This window comes from Hylobates moloch, unplaced genomic scaffold (genome assembly GCF_009828535.3).
Source record: "Hylobates moloch isolate HMO894 unplaced genomic scaffold, HMol_V3 SCAFFOLD_12, whole genome shotgun sequence".
NCBI classification, from domain to species: Eukaryota; Metazoa; Chordata; class Mammalia; order Primates; family Hylobatidae; genus Hylobates; species Hylobates moloch.
In genome coordinates, this window is record NW_026652287.1 from 96,774,477 (window position 1) to 96,796,608 (window position 22,132).

Below are 22,132 nucleotides of genomic sequence, written 5' to 3' on the forward strand. Positions count from 1 at the left end.
AGGACTCTAAAAATGATTCTTGGGATTCTGGTATGGTCTTTTGAATGAATGATGGGACAGATGGTTGAGGTAAAAAATACAGTAGTGGGAGGAACAGATTAGGTATCAAATACAGTGAGTTTACAGTAGCTTCTTTAGGTTTGAGGTGACTGTGGGGTGTCTGATTTAGAATCAATAGAGTGGAAACAGTTATTAAAGCCATGGGTTTTGATGGTTTTTTTTTTTTTTTTGCAGAAAAAAAAGGCATAGCATGAAAATCCAGAAGGCTGAGGGCAGAACCACAGGGAATACAGACATTTAGAGATTAAGCAGAGGACAAAAATGCTGACACAAGGAGCAGGATTGCCCACAAATGACCCTGGGTATTTATTCTAGGATAACTGGATACCAAGCTAGCTGGGATCAGGGACCCATGTACCCCATCTCCCAGAAGAGGAACTGAACCTAAGCTTTTCTCTGCTTGGCAGGGGAAGCTGCAGCATTCATAGACCCTAAGCTCTCTAGATATTGAGCTGCTGGTGTACCCCTAAACTAACTAGACATATGTATTAAGATGTATGCATTTCCTACAAGCCACACATAAGAAAGGCAGAATTTCTTCTCCCTTATGATAATTTAACTTTGTTTTTGGTATCTGATAAGATTATCAACTGACTCATTTTTTAAAAGAACAAAGTAAAGGAATTTTTTTAAATAATAAAAGAATAAAATAAAAACAGGAGACTTGCAAAGGTATTCACTTTGGGAGGCTGTACATCTATCCTAGCAGGGATGTTACTGAACAAGACATTTTGGAAGATTCTCTTTTGAATTTCCCTCAGCTTGAAAGGGTAAAAATTCATATTTTTAAGGACAAATTTAAGTTTTGGAAACAATCCAAGTTGTTGTTTGTAGTAAAGTTTGGTGGAAAAAGTAAATGACAATAAGGAAACACAATCATGTCATGCTATAATGAAATGGATTGTTTTGCCTCTTTAGGAGCCTAATGATCTGCTCCATTTTCCTGCCTTTCTCTGGTTCCCTCCCTTTCTTTCCAGGAGCTCTTGCATAGTCCAGCCAGACTAATCTTCATGAAGCATAATTACAATCATGTCACTATCTTTTTCAAAACTTGTCAGTGACTTCTGGGTACTCACATAAAAATGTCTAAACCCTTTGATCTGGAAGTCTAGGTTCTTTCCAGTCTTACTGAAACTTGTTACTTGTTCTCCCTTTCAGCCCAATAAACTGAACTCTTGAATGTTTTCTGCTCATTCTCTATGGTTTTTGATAGGGTTTGGCTGTGTCCCCACACAAATCTCAACTTGAATTACAACTCTCAGAATTCCCACGTGTTGTGGGAGGGACCCAGTGGGGAGGTAATTGAGTCATGAGGGCCGGTCTTTCCCGTGCTATTCTCGTGATAGTGAACAGGTCTCACAAGATCTGATGGGTTTATCAGGGGTTTCTGCTTTTGCATCTTTCTCATTTTCTCTTGCTCCTGCCATGTAAGAAGTGCCTTTCTCCTCCTGCCATGATTCTGAGGCCTCCCCAGCCATGTAGAACTGTAAGTCCAATTAAACCTCTTTTTCTTCCCAGTCTCGGGTATCTCTTTATAAGCAGTGTGAAAACAGACTAATACAATAAATTGGCACCAGTAAAGTGGGGTGTTGCTGAAAAGATACTAAAAAATGTGGAAGCTACTTTGGAACTGGGTAACAGGCAGAGGTTGGAACAGTTTGGAGGGCTCAGAAAAAGACAGGAAAAAGTGCAAAAGTTTGGAACTCCCTAGAGACTTGTTGAATGGCTTTGCCTAAAATGCTGATAGCAATATGGACAATAAAGTCTAGGCTCAGGTAGTCTCAGATGGAGATGAGGAACTTTTTGGGAACTGGAGTAAAGGTAACTCTTGCTATGTTTTAGCATAGAGACTGGCAGCATTTTGCCCCTGCCCTCCCTAGAAATCTGTGGAACTTTGAACTTGAGAAAGATGATTTAGAGTATCTGGTGGAAGAAATTTCTAAGCAGCAAAGCATTCAAGAAGTGACTTGGGCTCTTTTAAAGGCATTCAGTTTTATAAAGGAAGCAGAGCATTAAAGTTTGGAAAATTTTCAGGCTGACTATGCAATAGAAAGGGAAAACCCATTTTCTGGGGAGAAATTCAAGCCAGCTGCAGAAATTTGCATGAGTAGCAAGGACCCTTATGTTAATCTCCAAGATCTTTGGGAAGATGTCTTCAGGCCACGTCAGAAACCTTCATAGCAGGGCCTACCATCACAGGCCCGGAGGCCCAGGAGGAAAAAGTGGTTTCATAGGCTGGGCCCAGGGTCTCTGTGCTGTATGCAGCTTAGGGACATGGTGCCCTGTGTCCCAGCCATTCCAGCCATGGCTGAAAGGGGCCAACATACAGCTCGGGCTGTGGCTTCAGAGGGTGAAAGCCCCAAGCCTTGGCAGCTTTCATGTGGTGTTGAGCCTGTGGGTGCACAGAAGTCAAGAATTGAGGTTTGGGAACCACCACCTAGATTTCAAAAGATGCATGGAAACACCTTGATGCCCAGGCAAAAGTTTGCTGCAAGGGTGGGGCCCTCATGGAGAACCTCTGCCAGGACAGTGTGTAAGGGAAATGTGGAGTTGGAGCCCCCATGCAGAGTCCCTAGTGGGGCACTGCTTAGTGGAGCTGTGAGAAGAGGGCCATCATCCTCCAGACCTCAGAATGGTAGATCCACTGACAGCTTGCACTGTGCACCTGGAAAAGTCATAGACACTCAATGCCAGCCTGTGAAAGCAACTGGGAGGGAGGCTGTACCCTGCAAAGCCACAGGGGTGGAGCTGCCCAAGACACCAGGAGCCCACCTCTTGCATTAGTATGACCTGGATGTGAGACCTGGAGTCAAAGGAGATCATTTTGGAGCTTTAAAATTTGACTGCCCTGCTGGATTTCGGATTTACATGGGCCCTGTAACCCCTTTGTTTTGGCCAATTTGTCCTATTTGGAATGGCTGTATTTACCCAATACCAGGACCCCTGTTGTATCTAGGAAGTAACTAGCTTGCTTTTGATTTTACAGGCTCATAGGCAGAAGGTACTTGCCTTGTCTCAGATGAAACTTTGGACCATGGACTTTTGGGTTAATGCTGAATTAAGACTTTGGGGGACTGTTGGGAAGGCATGATTGGTTTTGAAATGTGAGGACATGAGATCTGGAGGGGCCAGGGTGGAATGATATGGTTTGGCTGTGTCCCCACCTGAATCTTAACTTGAATTGTATCTCCCAGAATTCCCACATGTTGTGGGAGGGACCCAGGGGGAGGTAATTGAATCATAGGGGCCGGTCTTCCTTGAGCTATTCTCATGATACTGAATAAGTCTCACAAGATCTGATGGGTTTATCAGGGGTTTCCACTTTTGCTTCTTTCTTATTGTCTCTTGCCACTGCCATGTAAGAAGTGCCTTTCTCCTCCTGCCATGATTCTGAGGTCTCCCCAGCCATGCAAAACTGTAAGTCCAATTAAACCTCTTTTTTGTTCCCATTTTCAGGTATGTCTTTATCAGCAATGTGAAAACGGACTAATACAGTTTTTTATTTTTTTGTTTTCTCTCCATGTCCAATTTCTACCTTTCTTTTAAGACACTGAGTGAATGTCCTCAAGCCCATATGTTAGCCTTCCCTGATTGCTGCAATCCTGTCCAATATCTTTGGCTTCTTCTACCCAAGATAAACCCATCACCTTCCTGCCATGGGAATGCCCAAACTGCTCATTTCGATTATGTAGGGTTTTGTGGGAATACGGTGTTAGTATTACTGCCATGTTTTAGTTATTAATAGCAATGATATATTTAATATAATACAAGGAATTTTTAAAAGTGGACAATAATAAGACACCTAACACAGGTTACATTGATTATAGTGTAGTCAAAAGAGCACACAATCTTTAGAATTTGACAAACTGTATTTGAATCCTAGCTCTACTGTTTGTTAGCTGGTCTCTTTAGGCAGCTTATTTAATATCTCTAAGAACCTACTCTTTCATCTGCAAAGTGAAAAATAATGACATCAGTTTCATAACTTTATTCTGAGGATCAGAAGAAAGTCATGGAAAAGACTTTCTAATGATCTTAGAGAGCGGAAGCCCTCTATAAACGTGACAAGACCTGGAAGCCATAAAATATTGCTATTTTGACTGCATAAAATGTAAACATTTTTGCATGACAAAATAATGCCATAACCAAAGCCATAAGAGGGTAAACTGAAAAAATTTTTGTAGCATTTATGACACATAAATTATTTTCATTCTCCCATATATCAATGAAGAAAAAGATCAATTTATTGAAAAAATGGACAGAAGACATAAAATATTCCAAAAAAATGAAATACAAATAGCTTGTAAACATATAAAAAGATGCTCAACCTCCGGCCGGGCGCAGTGGCTCATGCCTGTAATCCTAGCACTTTTGGAGGCTGAGGCGGGCTGATCACGAGGTCAGGAGATCGAGACCATCCTGGCTAATATGGTGAAACCCCATCTATACTAAAAGTGCAAAAAAATTAGCTGGGCATGGTGGCGGGCGCCTGTAGTCCCAGCTACCCGGGAGGCTGAGCCTGAGGCAGGAGAATGGCGTGAACCTGGGAGGCAGAGCTCGCAGTCAGCCAAGATAATGTCACTGCACTCCTTCTCACAAAAAAAAAAAAAAAAAAGCTCAACCTCACTTGCAACATAACATAAATGCAAAGTAAACCTCAATAATAGACTATTTTCACCTAACTGGTAAATGATAGGGGAAGTAAGCATATTATTAAGGGAAGTGTAAATTGGTACAACTTTTTCTGAAAAGCAATTTGGCAGCAGCAATTTTTTAAATAAAAATTTAACCATATACTACTCCTCTGAGCAATTTCCCATCTGGGAATGTATACACCTATGCTCTCCAGTATAGTAGCCAGTGACCACATATGGTTACTGATCACTTGAAATGTGGCATATCTGAAATGATATGTAATTTAAGTGTAAAATACACACCGAATTTTAAAGCCTTAGTGTAAGTAAAATAATGTAAAATATTTCATTTTTTAATTGATTACATGTCAAAATGACATATTTTGGATATAATGGGTTAAACAATATACTGTTAAGATTAATTTTACTTATTTCTTTTACTTTTAAAAATGTGGCTGCTAGAACTTTGAAACTTACATATGTTATTCACATTATCTTCCTTTTGAAGCTTGTTAGCATATACAGTTCTACTTGCATGCATAAGAAATTATGTATGTATAAAGAATATCTGAAAAACATCTTTAATATTCACCAATAGAGTCTTTGCTAAATAAAACATGATACATCCAGACAATAGAATATTATGTGGACCGAAAAAAGAATCAGACCAAACTGCCCTAAGATGGGGAGATTTCCGCTAGATATCACTAAGTAAAAAAAATAAAATAAAGCATGGAATAGATGTGTAGTGAGCTAATGTTGGTGTTCAGTGTAAATTGAATGAATTATGTAAATTGTACTTATGCATAGAATATTCCTGGAAGATGCACAAGAAATCGTTTTTAGTTATTGTCCTAGAGAGAGGAAATTGTGGTTCATTAGGGGCTGGAGAAGATTTATTTTTAACTCTAGTTTTTTGTATTGAGTAAATGTTTTGCAACATGTATTCATTACCTATTTAGAAAAAAACCTGTATTTACAAGTTTTCATTGTCTTTGAAGAAAACAATCCTTATAAAGAATTTCCTGAAGTCAGCTATGTGAAGGTGGGAGACGGATGTAAAATCACAAGGCTTTACACGGCAGTAGGTTCCTAAGAAATATCTGTGTCTTTCCCTTCCCCACACTTTGGCTAAGAGCACAGATGTCATAATAGAATCTTTCTGAATTTCAGAGATCCCTTAAGCATCCCTATCACATTATGGCTCTAGAGATGTCAAATGTAAATGGGATGAGGCTACACTGATCCTATGGCATGCCCTGGAAGTTAGTTATTTCCCCCCAATAAATCCCAGAAACTTGCCTGCTTACTTTTATATATGTCTCCTCAAAATGGAAGGCAGCTTGTATAATGTATAACTTCCCAATCAGTGTAATATTGTAGGCTTTCTGCAAATTTTATTACTATATTAGGGCTGAAGCAAACTTTTCCAGTTATTACATCCTCGGCACTAAAATCTTCACTCTCTGTCAGTCTCTTGATTCTTCGGCAGTTAAAACACTCTCTTTTATTTCTGTATCAGAAACTCTATGTGCTTCCCTAACCTCTTTGTCTACTTCAATCACCTCTTCTCACTTTGATGAAGTTTGTTGATTGATTGCTTCTCAGGGGTACGACTGGCTTTCCGGCCCTTTGTCTAAATTTAAAACACTGGAGCCATCCTTCAGAAAATACACAGTGCTCAATCAATTGCATTTGCTCATAAAATATCTTTTTTTTTTAAACAAAAGTCTCTTGATTCTGCTTCCTCATTTCCATTCCCATTGCCTCTGCCTGAGTCCAGGCCCTCTTCATCTTGTCTAGAATATGTCAATTATCTCTTAACTAGTCCGTGTGCTTTCAGACTCCCCACTGGCAATCCATTTTCTACTTTACTGCTAAATTCTAAAAACAGATTCATGCCTCCATTCACTCATTCATCAGACATTCATTAAGTATCTCCTTTGTGTTGGGCATCATGCTAGGAACTGGGGACACAAAGACTAAATGTTCATAGGCAGACACTACGTTTCTGGAGCTTAGAGTTCAGTGCAGGAAGCCAACGAGTAGACACATGTACAGGGGTGGGCACAGGATGCCCTGGCAGCATCCATCAGGGAAGGAAATTTCCCCAGGGCCCTTGCTATCTGGTCCAACTGTTAAGAGCCAGGAGGAGATGTTCTAAGCGGAGGGAGCAGCAAGGGCCAAGGCTAAGCAGGGTGGTACATAGTGTGTGTGGTGAGTGTGATTGGCCAGGGGGTCAGAGAAGATTTAGAGGAGTCAGCACCAGGTAGTGGCAAAGGGCCTAGGGGGGCCATGCAAAGGAGTTCAGACTTTATTCTAAGGGCATACATTTTAAGAACAGCGGTCATGAGATTGGATTTGCATTTTATGGAGATGCTTATGGTAGGAGTTTGGAGGAGAGCTGGAGGGATGAAAGACTGGAGACTGGAAAGAAGGTTACGAAGTGGCTGTTTCAACTATCTGGTCACGACGATAACCTAAATCAAGGTAAGAGCAGTAGGGGTGCTGAGCAGCAGACAGATTTGAAAGATACTCAACAATAAAATGGACTGGGGTTAGTGATTGCCTATTTAGATTTTAATGAGAAGGAAGGAAGGGGAAAAAGTCAGAATTGACTCACAAATGTCTGGCTTGAGCCCTTGGGAGGCTATGAGAGGTTATGGAAGGGGAAATGGCTTGGCAGAGAGAAGATGGTAGCAGTTGAGTACATGGGTCTGCATTCAGGTGAGAGATTTGCATTGGAGACATTCATTCCTCATCCATTTACTCATTTAGTTAATAGGTGTTGAGTGCCTACTACATGCCAGGCACTGTTCCAAGCACAGGGATAGTGGCAACCAAACGGGACAAAATTCCTGTTCTGTGGCACCTTCATTCTAGTGAAGAAACTAAACAAACCTTACAGGTAAATCAATGCATAATGTCCTGTAGATTTGTGCTTTGAAGACAAATACATTAGGGTAGGCCAAGGAAACAAAGTGTGATGGGATGTGAGGGATATTTTAGATAAGGGTGTCCATGGAAAAGCATCTTTCAAGAGGTGATATTTGAGCACAAACCTGAATGAAGTGCCAGAGGGAGCCATGGGAATGTTCAAGGGAAAAATATGGAAGGAAGAACCATATGGGACAGCAGGCTCCCTAAGCAATGGGTAGCAGATGCTGTGGGAAAGAGGGGGAGGGGAAAGGGATGCAGATGTTGGCATAATAGGACCTCTAACAGTACCTGAAAACCTTGATTTCTTGAGTGTATATCATCTTGCTTCCTCTTGAAGCCAACCCTAGAACTAATTCCTTCCTCCACGATCACTCCCCAGCCTCTGATAAATATCATAGCACTGGCAGCTTTGTATCACTAGTATTTGTTACCTTGGTATAATCTGAGCTTCTCCAAGTTAGGGATAGTGTTCATCTTTGTCACTGCAATACTCAGCACAGTGTGTCAGGAGCCGGTCCACAAATGTGTGTTGACAGAACAATAATGACAAACAACAGGACACAGCGAAGGTATAACTGACGTCTAGGGGAGTGGTAAGTGGTTGGTGATAAGTAGGAACAAGGGATTGCTTTTCTAAAAAACAACTTTATATTTTAAAGCCCTGTAGTTTTACGTATTTCTCTTTGACATCTTTTGGTATTTATTTCCATCTCTCTGACTAATAACTTAATTTGTGATTTTTTTTTCAATTTTTGGCTTTATCTATTGACTTTCCATCATAGAAGATGAAGAATCAGTTCTCTCTGCACCTTACTCCACCTGAACTACACACATATACATACTGCCCCTATCCCTACCAACCCATTATAGCTGTGTCATAATTTTGGTTAAATTAACATTGCATATTCACATTTTAATGACTACATAAATAGTATTCATACCAGGTTATGTGGTATATTATGGTTGTTATTACCACTTTTCCTTTCTTGCACAACTTTTTGTTTCCCTGGTGGTGGTATTATTTATTTATTGATTTTGTCATTTGGTTAGTTGGTTGGTTTTCTAGTTTTCTGTGTCTAGTCATGAATTAAGCTCCAAATCTACTGTTTCCCAGTTCTGTAACCTCTTCTCAATACAATTAGACATGTGAGGTGTGTGTGCGTGACTCTTCCTGATGATAGCACTACTGGAATCTTTCGATCTGCTGCTTGCCCTGGTTTGCTCTTTGGGCCCAATGCTCACCTGTGATCCTGGGATTTTTACCTTTCTGAGACTGGATGTCCTGTCTTCCTGTTTTGGTTTACTCCTTTGTTTCGGTGTATCAGTTCCTCAAGTAGCTTTTTTGCTTCTTTTCATTAGAGATATGGTCTCACCATGTTGCCTAGGCTGGTCTCAAATTCCTGGCTCCAGCAATTCTCCCAGCTCAGCCTCCTGAGCGGTGGGGAGTACAGGTATGAACCACCACTCCTGGCCTCAAGTAGCTCCTTTATAAGGTGCATGGGAGGAAAAGTTATTGAGACTTTACATGTCTGAAAGTGTTTTTATTCTTTCTTGACACTTGAATGATAAGACAGCTAGATAATTTTAGAGTAGTAATCATTTTTGCTCAGAAATATGGAAGTATTGTTCTACTGCCTTGTAAATTCTAGTGTTACTGTTAAGAATGGAAATCATTCTTATTCTTTTTTTCTCATTAAACTTTGTTTTAATGGGTCTTAAAATTCTGTGACAGCTTTTAGTCAAGTTGTTTCCATTAAAAATTACTGATTTTAAAAACTAATATCTTAAAACTGCCACATGCACAAAATAGAAGAAACAAAAAAACACACAAACCCAAACATGGTCCACAAAACATTCTCCTTTCCTTCTGAAGGTTTTGCAATGCATTGTTATCATTAACCAGTCTTTTACTATTAAACTTAAATGGCCAATTGAAACAAACAGTTCTGACACTGTTCTTCTACCACTGATTAAGACTGGAGTGGCAGGTCTTACGGGTAATATTCATTTAGCTTTCTGAGGTTTCTGGGCAGACTTGGTAACCTTGCCAGCTCCAGCAGCCTTCTGGTCCACTGTTTTTTGTTTGCTTGTTTTGTTTTGTTTTTTTAGACAGTGCCTCTCTCTGTCGCCCAGGCTGGAGTGCAGTGGCACAATCTCCACTCACTGCAAGCTCCGCCTCCAGGGTTCACGCCATTCTCCTGCCTCAGCCTCCCGAGTAGGTGGGACTACAGGTGCCCGCCACCAGGCTTGGCTAATTTTTTTTGTATTTTTAATAGAGATGGGGTTTCACCGTGTTAGCCAGTTTTGTCTGGATCACCTGACCTTGTGATCTGCCCGCCTCGGCCTCCCAAAGTGCTGAGGTTACAGGCATGAGCCATCGCGCCTGGCCTGGTCCACTGTTTTGATGACATCCACGGCAACTGTCTGTCTCATATCACAAACAGCAAAACGACCCAGAGGAGGATTGTCCAAGAAATTCTCAACACACATGGGCTTGCCAGGAACCATAACAACAATGGCAACATCATCAGACTTCAAGAATTAGGGCTATCTTCCAGCTTATTACCATAACAGCAATCAATCTTTTCCTTCAGCTCAGCAAACTTGCAAGCAATGTGAAATGTGTGACAATTCATTAGAGGGGCATGCATGGTCAGCACCAATATGGCCTGCACGGTTCAGGATGATCACCTGAGCAATGAAGCCAGATGCTTCCATTAGTGGGTCATTTTTGCTGTCACCAGCAACTTTGCCACAATAAACACCTTTGACAGACACATTCTTGACATTGAAGCCCACATTGTCCCCAGGAAGAGCTTCACTCAAAGCTTTATGGTACATTTCTTTTTTTCTTTTTTTGAGATGGAGTCTCACTCTGTCACCCAGGCTGGAGTGCAGTGGTGCGATCTCGGCTCACTGCAACCTCTGCTTCCAGGGCTCAAGCCATCCTCCCACTTCAGCCTCCCAAGTAGCTGGGATTACAGGCATGCCTCACCATGTCCGGCTAATTTTTGTATTTTTAGTAGAGTCAGGGTTTCACCATGTTGGCCAGGCTGGTCTCAAACTCCTGGCCTTATGTGATCTGCCCTCCTCGGCCTCCCAAGTGCTGGGATTACAGGTGTGAGTCACCACGCCCAGCCCGTGGTGCATTTCAACAGACTTTTACTTCAGTTATAATATTGACTGGAGCAAGGGTGACCACCATATTTGGTTTGAGAACCCCAGTCTCCACTCGGCCCACAAGCATAGTACCACTACCATCAGTTTTGTAGACATCCTGGAGAGGTAGACACAAGGACTTCTTAGTTGGATGAGTGGTGGTAGGATGCAGTCCAGAGTGTCAAGCAGCATGGTTCCACTGGCATTGCCATCTTTATGGGTGAATTCCATCCCTTGAACCAATGCATGTTAGCATGTAACTCGGGCATGTTGTCACTATTCCAACCAGAAATTGGCACAAATGTTACTGTCTCCAGGTTGCAGCCAATTTGCTTAATATAAGTGCTGTCGTTTTTTGCAATTTCCTCTTCTGGCCATAGGGTGGCTCAGTGAAATTCATTTTGTTAACACCAACAATTGGTTGCTTCATACCCAGTGTATAAGCAAGAACACCATGATCGTGGGTCTGCCCATTCTTGAAGATGCCACTTTCAAATTCACCAATGTCAGCAGCAACAATCAGGACAGGAAAGTCAGCCTGAGATGTGCCTGGATTCATGTTTATGATAAAATCTCTGTGTCCTGAAACATCAAATTTCCATGGGGAGGTATCAATGGTGATACCACGTTCAGTCTCAGCTTTCCGTTTATCCAAAACCCAGGCATGGGAAGGAGCCCTTTCCCATCTCAGCAGCTTCCTTCTCCGATTTTTCGATGGTTCTTTTGTTGATTTTACCCTATTTGTTGATCAGATGATCCATGGTGGACTTGCCCAAATCTATGTGTCCAATGACGACGATGTTGATATGAGGCTTTTCCTTTCCCATTTTAGCCTTTAGGAGTGGTTTTCACGACAGCTGTGTTCTGGCAGGAAACCTATTGTGAAAAAGCCATTCTGATATTTGAAACTTTAGTAACTTTTTTTTTTTTGAGAATATTTAAGGCCTTTCAAGCCAGTGTTATTAAATTTGACAATTTTTGTCTTGTTGTGTCTTTCTTTTTAAGACTTAACTTTGTTTTTCTCTTACAAGTGAAGAACATCACTTTATTTGTTAATAATTAGGAACTCTTTGCTCCTGAGATCTTTTTAAAAATAAAGTTATTGGTGCATAATATACAAACAATAAATTGCATTATTTAAACCTGATATCTTAATAATATTGAGTCTTCTATCTCATGAACATGATACAGCTCTTCATTATTTAGGTCTTTAACTTCTCTCAGTAATGTTTTGTAGTTTTCAATGCATAATTGTTGAACATATTTTAGTACATTTGTGTATAAATATTTCATACTTTTGGATGTTGTTGGAAATGAAATTGTAATTTTTATTTTTCTGGTTGTTTATTGATAGTTTATAGAATTCTATTTTTGTATATTGACCTTGCATAGGACTTGCTGAGTTCCCGTAGCTCTAGGAGTTTTTTTTCTGGATTCCTTATGATTTTACAGTACACAATCATGCCGTCTGCAATAAAGAGAGTTTTACTTCTTCCCTTCCATTCTGTACACTTGTTGTTTTCTTCTCCTCTCCCTTCTCCTCCTCCTTTCTCCTCTTCCTATTTCCTCTTCTCTTTCTTTTCATCTTCTTGTCTTATTGCACTGCCTAGGGCCTCCAGAAGAATGTTGAATAGGAGTACTAGTAAGACTAGGTATTCTTGTGTTAATCTTAGGAGAAGACATTTCATCATTAACTAAGGTGCTCTCTGTAGGCTTTTTGTAGACGCCCTTGAACCAGTTGAGGATGTTTCCTTCCTTTGTTTTTTTCAGTTTGTTGAGCATTTTAAATCATGGATAGATGTTAATTTTTAAAAAAATGTTTTTGCTTCATCTATTGATATAATTATATGGGCTTTCTCCCTCATTTTGTTAATATGGTGAATTATGTTAATTGATTTTTCAGTGTTAAACCAATCTTGGATTTCTCGAATAAATCTCACTTGACCATAATCCTTTTTATAAATTACTGGATTTACTTTGCATATATATGTGTATCTATATAATTTTGTCTCCATGCATAAGGGATATGAGTTATAGATATTTCTTATAATGTTTTTTTCTGGTTTAGTATCAGAGTAATACTGCCTCTAAAAAATGGGTTTAGCAAATATTCTCTTCTTTTCTGTTTTCCTAAAATGTTGTATTATTTCTTCATGTGTTTGATAGAATTCAACAGTAAAGCCATCTGATCCTGGGGTTCCTTTGTGAGATGGCCTTCTTAATTTTGAATTCAATTTTTATGGTACATATAGGGCTATCATATTATCTATTGCTTCTTGTGTCAGTTTTAATATTTGTCTTACAAGGTATTCATTTGTTTTAGTTGTGACCAAATTTATTGACGTGGAGTTTTATATCCTATTCTCTTATTTTTTTAAATATCCTTTGGATTTGTATTGATGGCTGCTCTTTCAATCTTGATATTGGTAATTTGTGTTTTCTCTTTCTTATTGATAAATCTAGCTAGAGATTTCTCAATTTTATTAATCATTTCAAAAATCAGCTTTTGGTTTCATTTATTTTTCTCTATTGTTCATCTTTTTTCAATTTCATTGTTCTGTACTCTGATCTTTACTTTGTGTTTAATTTGTTCTCTTTCTAAGTTTCTTAAGAGAGAGCACAGATCATTGATTTTGGACTTTTCTTTTTTTCATAATATAAACACTGATTTCATAATAGAAGCACTGATTTAGCTGCTTCCATGAATTTTTATTGTATTTTACTTATCACTCAGTTAAAATATTTTCTGTTATTATTAATATTTGTGATTTGATTTTTTCCTTCACCTATGGGTTATTAGAAGTAAGGTTGTTTTATTTCATGTTTGGGGCTTTTCTAGATGTGTTATTGTTTTTTATTTATATTTAATACTGTTGTTATCAGAGAGCATGGTCTGTAAGATTTATTCCGTTAAAAATCAATTGACTTGTTTTATAGCCCAATATATACTCCATCTTCATGTGTATTTGAAAAGAATGTTTATCCTGCAGTAGCTGGCTACAGTGTTCTATAAATGTCAGTTAAAATAGTTGATAGTGTACAGATCTTCCACATCTTTTCTGGTTTGTTTTTCTTATCTGGATGTTCTATGAATTACTGAGAAAATTCTGTCAGTCTCCAACAATGACTGTGGGTATGCCTTTTTCTTCCTTTAGCTTTGATACTTATTATTCATATATTTCAAAATTCTCTTATGCTCACATATACACTTAAAATTGATAATGGCTTGTGGTTATTTGCCATTTTATCATTATGAAATATTTCTCTTTGTCTCTAGAAATATTCTTTGTTGTGATGGCTACTTTTGGAAATCTGTATATGTTTATATAATTCATATATTAGCAAGGCTTCTAACATTTGGCATCTATTGTTCATGAAACTATTATACAGAACTGAGGAAACAGTGTGTACATAGGCACAGAGGCACGGACAAAAATGACAGGACTGTTCCAGGGCCAGTAAGATTTGATGAGGCCGCAGCATCAGTGAGGACAGAGGAATGGAGGTTTCCATTTGGCCCTTTACGCTGTGTTATGGCTCTTGACTGTATAGCATAAAGGTTTGGGACAGTCTTTGCAGTCTCATGGTCCCAGGTTTAACTTCTGAATCTACCATTTATTAAACTTGTGACCTTGGGCAAGTTACTTAACCTCTATTTCCTCATATGTAAAGTGGGGACAAATAATAGCACATACTTCATGTGTTTTTAGAAAGATGAAATTATATATATATTGCATACATACACATTACATCTATATACACAAGTACAGTGCTTAGTAAAGTGTTCAATAAATATCCATTTTTAGATGTATAACTAGTATTATATCATATAATATGTATCTATTACGTGTATTATTATATATATTTTCATATAGTGTAGTCTCAATTTTCCTGCTGGCTGCAATTTTCAGAGATTTAATTAATTGCCCTTTTTGTTTGAAGCTTTCTTTTCTCTATTTGCTCCCATTCTCCCTGCCTCCACTCCCTTACTCTACTTTCTTAGTTTCCAACTTTCTGGGCCTCCTCCCTGCCCAAATTGGATTTCATAGCCTCAAGAACTGCAGACTGTACAATTAAGGTAGTTGCTGCTTGCTATCTTTCTGCTTTTGCCACTCCCCCATGAACCTCAATAACTTGGCTATGATTTCAATTTCTGCTCTGAAAAAAATGCACTTATTAGAATTTTCCAATTGTCTGCAATATGAATGCAGATAACTGGGGCTTATGTACCTAATTCAGAAACACACCCCATGTAGTTGTGATGAAAGAATAACACTGTTTGCAGAAGAAATGCTCTGTATTTATGATAAATATTCTCAGCAAAAATTGTCAGTAGAGCTATAAAAGGACCTTTGGAAGGGGCACTTGAAAACTCGGCACAGCAACTTCCTTTTCCACCTTGAAGCATCCCCTTCAAAAGAATTCCCAACCAGATGATGTTTGATGTTCCTGACCTCGCAGCATGATGCGAAAGAAAGATCATGGGTTTTGAAGTAGGATAGTGCAGACGCCTACTCTTTGGGTTATTTCTCAGCCTGAGCGAGTTTCCTGGCTTGTAAATTGCATGTAGGAATCCTTTCCTAAATCCACATCCACAATAGTTTCCCTTATTATTGGTCTTCGTGCATCTTATACCTTTCATTATCATAGTTTCACTTTCCATTTAAATATCTAATAACGTCAGCTTCCTATAGTGGATTATAAGCTCCACAAGGCCAAGGACCACGAAAATTCACTGTACTCCTCTATCCCCAGGCTAAACCATCACTGTACACCCAAGAGTCTAGCACAGTGCCCGGCACACAGTAAACAGCAAGTGAATGACAAAGGAGCAGTTGACAGTGGCCGGAGCTCCGTCGCTGGGGCGTGCAGAGAGTCGCCCCGGCCCGCAGTTCCCGCCCTGGCACTGGGATAACTTCCCTCGCGGATGCCCAGCGCCGCCCTGGCCAAACCCTCTGTATCCCCGGTTCTGTCCGGCCAGGAGCCACAGCCGCACGCAGCGCCTCGCCCCGTGACGTCACTCGGGCGGGACTTCCGGCCGCCGAAGTTTAACAGTCCAGGCGGGAGCCGGAAGCCCAGCGCGGAGCGGGCCGCGGCCCCCTGTTGTGTTGCGGCGGGGAGGTGAGGTTCCGGAGGCCCTGAGGTCAGCGGGCCCCCGCCCGCCGCGTCCGTGCACCCTCCCTATCCTAAGACCCGCTCCGTCCCCCTCAGAGGGCGGGGCGGAGGTCCTCGGGCTTCGCGCGCGCGGAGCGGTTGCTGGGCGGGGGTGCGGCGGCGCGCTGGGTTGGGAAGTGTCCGGGGAGGCGCGGGCCGGGGTCGCGCACCTCCCGGAGCCTTGTGGGGTGTGCTGCCTCCGAAAAGTTTGCCTCGTCTCCACAAGTCTGTCTCCTTTTATTGTCAACCTCAAGTACTTTTCTTTTGGCAGGTACTCGGATGCATTTTACAGGATAGCCTCAGTTGAGCTGTTTTCCTGCAAGTAAAGTGTATTTTTGGTGATTGAAAGTTGGAGAACTTTCATTTCAGCTGAGTGGTGTGGTTGAATTGGTTCCTGGGTTTAGTAGCCGCTGTCCCTAAACCCAGGCCGACGTTACCGCCTTGTGTCCTGACTGCTAGCTTTCGACGGGACCCTCTTTGAGGGACTGATGTAAAGTCTCTCCCTTAAATGTGCTCAGTTCTCAGAAGACCGAGGTAGGTGGGCAGATGGTCCTCTGCCCCGCCCCTCTTTAAGAGCAGAAAACAAACATTAAATCACCCGGCGAGGCGAGTTGTGTTTCCTAAGTTGGAGCAGGTCGTTTGAACCCAGTTTTTCTGAGCCCAGGCCTCAGTGATCTACCCACTACACCCCGCAGCTCAACAGGCCTGGTGTAAGATGCAGGTAGACACAGCTTACAGTTGTGGTTACAGGGCTTAGAGATCGCTTTTCCAGCAATTCATTAGTTGTTCCTTGACTTGGGAACCAAGGGGGCTCGTGTTACACATGTTTAAGGCTCCAAATACAAACATTGTGTTACATCTCGACAGGTGACTTTAATGGCTTTTAGTAGCACTGTATCGGATGAATGGAGCATAAGGAAGCACATGAGTGAATTACGTTAACTTTTTGTCTCGAGAATGAAACGTTTCTATAATTCTGTCTTTAACTTGTCCTCTGAAATGGCTTATACTAGACGTAGGTGTGCTGTTGTATTGGTGACTCGGGGACCTGCCTGTGACATCACTAATGCTGTGCAGTAGTCTTGCACTTTCCATACTAAGAAGGTGTGGGAGGTATAATTCTGTGCCCTCTCCCTTTCCTTTTCTCCCATGTACTTTTGAGCATCTTTTTTCTCACCTACCGTTCGTTACTACCTGTTGCTATTTAAAGTGCCTGCCTATAGCAGCGTCTTTGCCTTCTGTTTTCTAGACTTCCTTGGTTTGTGAAATCACCTTGTTAGAATTGCGTGTTTCAGCTGTATACTCTGAATAAATGATTGAAGGCATTGTAGTCCAAGTATTGGTATAGGGACTTAGTGGCATCTCATTTGACCGTATTGCTAATCTTAGAGTTTTGGAAAAACTGGTGTGACTGGATTCTGACCTGCAGAAATGCTAGTTTATCATACATTTTTTTAAAATTTAGGAAGTTACTTATTAGTAGTTATTTGTTGAGAAACTGCTGTGTGCCAGGAATGTTTCAAGACTCTGGTGTGGGGAGACAGACATTATTATGAGAACAAATAAAAATTTTAGATAGTGGCTGGGTGCGGTGGCTCACGCCTGTGGTCCCAGCACTTTGGGAGGCTGAGGCGGGCAGATCACCTGAGGTCAGTTCGAGACCAGCCTGACCAACATGGAGAAACCCCGTCTCTACTAAAAATACAAAATTAGCCTGGTGTGGTGGTGCATGCTGGTAATACCAGCTACTCGGGAGGCTGAGGCAGGAGAATCACTTGAACCTGGAAGGTGGAGGTTGAGGTGAGCCGAGATTGCACCATTGTACTCCACCCTGGACAACAAGAGTGAAACTCCGTCTCAAAAAAAAAAAAAAAAAATTCAGATATTAGGAAGTTCTATGAAAAAAAATGAAATCAGGTATTGGGATATAGGGTAAACTGGTAAGTCCCTTACCACGTAAGAAAAGGACTGCTTTAGCCAGGGTGGTCAGGAAAGGCCTTTCATAGGAGGAAACATTTGAGCTAAGACCTGAATGATGAGAAGGAGATGACCGTGGGAATCTGGGGAGAACATCTTAGGCACAGGGAGCAGCAAATCAAAAGACACTGAGGTGAGAATGACCTTGCCTTTGCATGAGGCAGAGAGAAGGCCAGTGAAAGAGGAGAGTTACATGGGGGCCAGGACATGTAAGGCAGGCTAAGGAGGCTGGATTTCATTATCATTACTGTGAGGAGCCATTGGAAGGCTCAGCTAAGAGAATGCGACCTGGCTTGTGTTAGGAAAATCACTTCAACTACTTCGGTGAGTGCACTGTTTGGAACAAAAATGAATGAGTTACAGCCACTTGTTTTGGATTAGATTTTGACCTTTTTTTGAGTATGTCTATTCTTAAATGTTTTTAAAATATATTGTTTTAAACTATTTGTAGGCGCAGTCATGCAGGAAAACCTCAGATTTGCTTCATCAGGAGATGATATTAAAATATGGGATGCTTCATCTATGACATTGGTGGATAAATTCAACCCACACACATCACCACATGGAATCAGCTCAATATGTTGGAGCAGCAATAGTATCCTTTAAAAAAAAAAAAACCACATAAACCACTTAATTAGGTTAAACAACCACTGTCAATGAAACTTTTGCATGTGCCTTATACTGAGTAATGTATTTTGCATTGCTACCAAGGATAGATAACGTAAAATAGTAATTTACAAAACAATATATCATATGAATGCACTCTGATTTTATCTGTTGCGTTCATTTAAAAAAAATTTAGTTACAACCCACTTCATTTGAAAACACTGCTATTAAAAAAAGTATATGATGTCTACACCATAGAATTAGTTATCAAAAGTTTCTTATTGAACCAAATGGAATAAGGTTGGTAGTTGTGGAAATAATTCCAAAAGGTTTTGGAATGAGTTTTTGCGTCTACGTTTGGGTATTTGTGGATCTGAACTGAAAATTAAAGACAGAACTTGAAGGCAGAAGCAAGTTGGGGAGGAGATAAAAAATTGCCCAATAGCTCCGTCTTACTAATGTACGCTCCATATCTTCCTTCCTCTCTGTGTGTGTGATGAAAATTACATTATTTCCTAAACAGACATAGTAAAGTTACCTAGATTGAATTTTTCTAAGCTTTTTGTGTTTCTGATTGACACCTTCCCTGTCTTGGTGAGCTCCTCAATGTGGATAAAATAAAATGAGGGAGTGAAGACTGTAAACTAGGGTTTCTGAACCCTGTGCTATTGACTTTTTGGGGCAGAAAATTTGTTGTGGACCTTTCCTGTATGTTGTACCATGTGGAGAAGGTTTATTGGTCTTCACCCCTTAGGTACCAATAGCCTCTAGTTGTGACAACCAAAAATGTTTCCAGAATTGCCTGAATCACTCCCAGTAGAGAACCACTGCTGTAACCACAGTACTCCTATCACCTTTTATATGAAAATGTTTTATGTGATTGGTATGTTAGAAATTTTCTTTTGTGAAACTCATACGCTATTTCTTAACAAATTAAGATTTAACATTTGATTTTAATCAACACCAAAGTATTCTACTTTCTGATGAAAAAAATCAAAGGTTTAAAATGTGACTGGTTCAGGAACAAAAATATTAAAAGTTTTATATGAGCCTTACTATTCTTGCATGTATATAACAACAAGGACAAATTTTCTTACTGAATTAAATTTACCTCCTTATCATTCCTTGATTTTGCAGTAAGACAAATTACTTTGATACTCTGTTAATCAAACTCATGGTGAAGTGACTACATTTTTGAAGGACTTTCCAGATGTGTAGTAGGGAAAATATTTTAAAGACAGCGACAAGTATATGAAGTTGCTGTTCTCTATTTTTAGATTTTCATTATGTTTAGAGCTCAATTTTCCCTCTTACTATATAAGAGAAAAGTAGCAATTTGTAGTAAGATTATTTTTTGGTTGACTTTTGTTTTACGTTTTACTAGGAGTTGCCATTTACTGATGTGCTACTTAATAGTCTAACAACAAAACTGATGTAGCTATGAGATAGTGTTGTATGACTTTTGGAAATTGGTTTTACAGTTTTCTTGCATGAGCAGATGTGCACTGGAAGCCTTCATATAGTCTTATTCTTAATAAGGCTTTGATCACTTCCGTGGAGGTTAATTACTGAAGAAGAGTTCCCAGCCTTAGCAACTTGGGGTCCACATAGTATAGATTCCAAGAATGGGGTTAATGTGAGACACCAGAGAGATTAGTTTTTTGTTTCTTGTCCTTTAACTTATGTTCCTCACTTTCTCATGATTTCTAAAACTACAAGAGAAATAAAAAAGTAACTAGATTACCCACCCACATTATGTTTCAGTCCTTTTTTTTCTATATTCTAAGGAGAAAAGTAGTGGTAAACAGGAAGAAGTCAAGGAAAGGGAAATGGTTTTTCTCGCTATGGTAATATCTAGGTAGAAATGATTTGATTTGCATCATGTATCATAATAAAATTACAGTCTATGCTCTGTTTACAAAATACCTGAAAGTTATGCAGAACATTCAAAAGTTAATGCAGTTAGGGATTCTGAGTGTCTAATTAACCTTTCTGCATTGCTTTTACTCACAGATTTTAATTGCTAAAAAGCACAGATTTAAACTTCTGATATTTTGTTATGGCTCTCAAAGTCAGACTCTTATTCTTAGTTATATTATTGTATTTAATCGTTTTAGTTTTAAAATACTTATTGTTTTGTGTTTACTGATTGTTCCACTTACAATTCATGTAAAAGAAGGTAAATAAAATTACATTTTATTTAAAAATTAAAACTCATAACACAATTCCTATTTGACCATACATATTTATAAAATATTTGCAAGTTACTGTAATATTCATTCTTAATTTAAGATTGAAACATTCTATCACAAAAATTCATGTTCTGGGAAAATATCAGGCCTTTTTTTTTTTTAAATAGAAAAATAGGAGACTAGTGTGGATGTTTGCTTCCTAGTTTAGATTGTTACCAAGCACTAGGTTAATAAATATCTTGAACAGTTTCTGTAGATGAAAAGGTTGATTGATATTTGCTGATGCTGCTTTTATCATGCTCTCATTCTTGAAGGATAAAATTAGCCCTTCTGGCCTACTCTTTGAAAACAGAGTAGTATTTCACGTGGGTTAAATAGCTTTTGAGTGATAGCAGAGCCAGAAAGAAGGCTAGTTCTTCCCTGCAGTAGTAGCAAAGAGAATTAGTCTTAGTAATTATTAATAGTAATGTGAGCCATTTTTGAAAGCTATTCTGTAAGCTATACTCATAGCTTGTCTTCTTAGTGTGTTTGCTTTTATAATTGCAATTCTTATAATAGTCTAGTGCTATAGATGTTCATGGATTGTTTGATGCTCCATAACTCTTTATTTAGATAACTTTTTAGTAACAGCATCTTCCAGTGGCGACAAAATAGTTGTCTCAAGTTGCAAATGTAAACCTGTTCCACTTTTAGAGCTTGCTGAAGGGGTAAGTGATTTTTTTTTTTAAACTTTTAAAAATGTTAGTTTTGCTTGACTAGCAATTGCTTGTTTATTGTCGTGCTTGCGACTAAATATAAAGGTTTTTAAAAGCATTATTTTTAACTTAAGCTCAAAATAATATAGTAACACTTAAAAATGAGATATGTGTACTTACTGAAGTATTTTTAGGTAAAATAGTTTTGAATATAGGGGAACAATTGAAGACTTGAATTTTGTTGACTAGGCACTTCATTTCTCCATTTTCCTTCAGTGGGAGAGGATCCCTGTTGCTGCTATTTTAGGACAATGTCCCACATAGGTTACTAGGTTGACCTGAGCATATAAACTCTAATGACACAGCACTGCTTTACTGATCTTGGGCTCAGGACCATCAGGAACAGACTCATAGCTGATGGTAGCCCTCTGCTTCAGATTCCGTCTACCTGTACTGAGGGGCCTGTCTGAGCCTCCCCCATCCTCTCCCTAAACAGGTTGGCTTTGTCAAAATGAGCTTAGGTCCCAGGGCGTTTAAATGAAGCTCTCACTGCATACTGTTGCTTTATCCTTTTTTTTTTTTCTTTTGAGGTGGAGTCTTGCTCTGTTGCCCAGGCTGGAGTGCAATGGTGCAATCTTGGTTCACTGCAACCTCCGCCTCCCCAGTTCAAGCGATTCTCCTGCCTCAGCCTCTCAAGTAGCAGGTGCCCACCACC

At 39.7% G+C, this 22,132-nt stretch overlaps 1 protein-coding gene across 3 annotated transcripts in view; it reads left to right on the forward strand.

The window, feature by feature from the left end:
* Nucleotides 1–15,865: 15,865 nt before the first annotated feature.
* NEDD1 (NEDD1 gamma-tubulin ring complex targeting factor) overlaps nt 15,866–22,132 on the forward strand; it is a 71,384-nt gene continuing 65,117 nt past the window's right edge. The window contains exons 1-4 of one of the 3 annotated variants that reach the window (XR_009209053.1): nt 15,889–15,914; nt 16,219–16,481; nt 18,376–18,519; nt 21,335–21,429. Coding sequence is in view for 2 of the 3 variants with exons in the window: in XM_032170956.2 (XP_032026847.1) it covers nt 18,384–18,519; nt 21,335–21,429 (231 nt within the window). In the remaining variant the exon portion in view is untranslated. Of the gene's footprint in view, nt 15,915–16,142; nt 16,482–18,375; nt 18,520–21,334; nt 21,430–22,132 lie in introns of those variants that run through there. The other 2 variants (XM_032170956.2, XM_058425536.1) reach the window with 2 other exon arrangements.